The sequence below is a fragment of the Abramis brama genome (genome assembly GCF_963993115.1).
Source record: "Abramis brama genome assembly, chromosome: 17".
In the NCBI taxonomy this organism is placed as follows: domain Eukaryota; kingdom Metazoa; phylum Chordata; class Actinopteri; order Cypriniformes; family Leuciscidae; genus Abramis; species Abramis brama.
Genome location: NC_139979.1, coordinates 260,001 through 262,500, shown reverse-complemented (window position 1 = coordinate 262,500; position 2,500 = coordinate 260,001). Strand labels below are relative to the sequence as shown.

Sequence of the window (2,500 nt, the reverse complement as noted above, 5' to 3'; positions counted from 1 at the left end):
AACTTTTAAACTGTGAATAAATGCATGACTGGTTGTTTTGCGTGTGTTTTCCCTCAGGATCTGCTCGAGCGGTTCTGATATGGGCAGTAAGACTCTCCCGGCTCCGGTGCCGCTTCACCCGGCGCTGTTCCTGCAGTTCCCCGCGGGCGCGGATCCCCGGTACGGGCTGAGCTCCGGGCACAGCATGCTTCACCACTGGGCCCTCGGGTACCCGCAGATCCCGGGGCTCCTGGACCCGCGCTTCGCGTTCACCGCGACGCTCCCCTTCGCCGCGCATCTGTTCCCCAAACACGGATCGGTGACGCGCGTCGTGCCCACGCTGCACAAGGACAGACCGCGATTCGACTTCGCCAACCTCGCGCTCGCGGCCACGCAGGAGGACCCGCCGAAACCGGGAGCAGAGCTGGGAACACTGGGAACACTGGGAAAACTGAGCCCGGACCGCAAGCCCGCGCGCGGGAGACTCCCGTCCAAGAGCAAAAAGGAATTTATTTGCAAGTTTTGCGGGAGACACTTTACAAAGTCCTACAATCTGCTGATCCACGAGCGCACACACACGGACGAGCGACCGTACACCTGCGACATCTGCCACAAGGCCTTCAGGAGACAAGACCACCTGCGGGACCACAGGTGTGTGTGTGTGTGAGAGAGAGAGAGAGAGAGAGAGAGAGAGTGTGTGTGTGTGTGTGTGTGAGAGAGAGAGAGAGAGTGTGTGTGTGTGTGAGAGAGAGAGAGAGAGAGAGTGTGTGTGTGTGAGTGTTAGAGTGTGTGTGTGTGTGTGTGTGAGAGAGTGTGTGTGTGTGTGAGTGTTAGAGTGTGTGTGTGTGTGTGTGTGTGTGTGTTAGAGTGTGTGTGTGAGTGTTAGAGTGTGTGTGTGTGTGTGTATGGGAAGCTGCACTAAAATAAATGTTCTCTATTGGCATCGATGGTCACATTCAAACTTAAAGGTTCTTTAGAGGAAAAGGTCCTTCACTCTAAGAAGAGACGGTTGTTTGTGAACTGACCACAGAAAATAACCCTAACCCTAACAGAGGCTCTGTGGGAATAAACTTTGTAAACTGTATTTCTAAGAGCGTGCATGTGAGCTGATGCTGATATTAGTTATGAATCAAGCTTTATTTCTACACTCTACTAAAAAGTGGCTGCCTTAATTTTTTAAGTACAGTCAACTTGGATGTTTAAGTCATTTTGACTTTAAAAAATGAGTTGATTCTTGTATAACTTGCAAAAAAAAGTTGAAAACTGCTTAACTTATTTTGATGAGTTAAAGCAATGTAAAAAACATGCTGTCATAATAACTTATTGATCATAAAAAAAATTCACAGTGTATAGCGCTTTTTACAGTACAGTGTTTTAGAAGCAGCTTTACAGTGATAAACAGGGCGAATGCTGTGATCGAGGAGAGTCAGTCTGACGGATTCCCGCTTGTTTTCCAGATATATTCACTCCAAGGAGAAACCCTTCAAATGTCAGGAGTGCGGGAAGGGATTTTGTCAGTCGCGAACTTTGGCGGTTCATAAAACGTTGCACTTGCAGGTAAATCGTTTTCACTGTATTCATAAATAAATGAATAACATTCTGCAGAAACACGCGCTCGTGTTCGTCGAGCTCTACTTTATCATGGCATGTTTAGGACGCATTCTTGACTGATTCAGTGTTGACGATCCTCGCGCTTTTATCATCTGGGCCTCAAATGTTGAGAATGAAGCTTATATACATATCTGATGGAAAACTAAAGGGAATAATCCTGTGCTTGCTTCAAATCTGAACAGGAATCTCCTCACAAATGCCCGACATGCGGAAGAACCTTTAATCAAAGAAGTAACCTGAAAACTCACCTTCTCACCCATACAGACCTCAAGCCTTTCTGCTGCCTCCGCTGCGGGAAAGAGTTCCGGCGCAACTGCGACCTGAGGCGCCACACACTCACACACACCCCGCACACACACACCCCGCACACACACACTCTCTAACTGACACACTCTCACACACTCACACACACACACCCCCCGCACACACACACTCTCTAACTGACACACTCACACTCACACACACACACCCCGCACACACTCTCTAACTAACACACTCTCACACACTCACACACACCCCGCACACACACACTCTCTAACTAGCACAGTCTCACACACACACTCACACACACCCCGCACACACACACTCTCTAACTGACACACTCTCACACACTCACACACCCCGCACACACACACTCTTTAACTAACACACTCTCACACACTCACACACACACACACACACACACACACTCACACACACACACACCCCTCACACACACACACACTCTCTAACACACACTCACACACACTCCTCACACACACACTCACACACACTCCTCACACACACACCCCGCACACACACACTCTCTAACTGACACACTCTCACACACTCACACACACCCCTCACACACACACACTCTCTAACTAACACACTCTCACACACACCCCGCAAACACACACTCTCTAACTAA

The 2,500-nt window shown here is 49.0% G+C and overlaps 1 protein-coding gene across 4 annotated transcripts in view; it reads left to right on the top strand.

Moving 5' to 3' along the window:
- osr2 (odd-skipped related transciption factor 2) overlaps positions 1 to 2,500 on the top strand; it is an 8,910-nt gene that overhangs the window by 5,665 nt on the left and 745 nt on the right. For 3 of the 4 annotated variants that reach the window (XM_084089612.1, XM_084089610.1, XM_084089611.1), the window contains exons 2-4: positions 58 to 630; positions 1,437 to 1,536; positions 1,773 to 2,500. The exon at positions 1,773 to 2,500 is cut by the window's right edge and continues 745 nt beyond it. In XM_084089612.1, coding sequence (XP_083945738.1) covers positions 80 to 630; positions 1,437 to 1,536; positions 1,773 to 1,973 — 852 coding nt within the window. In that variant the 5' untranslated portion in view covers positions 58 to 79 and the 3' untranslated portion in view covers positions 1,974 to 2,500. The remainder of the gene's footprint in view (positions 1 to 57; positions 631 to 1,436; positions 1,537 to 1,772) is intronic. The other variant, XM_084089613.1, reaches the window with a different exon arrangement.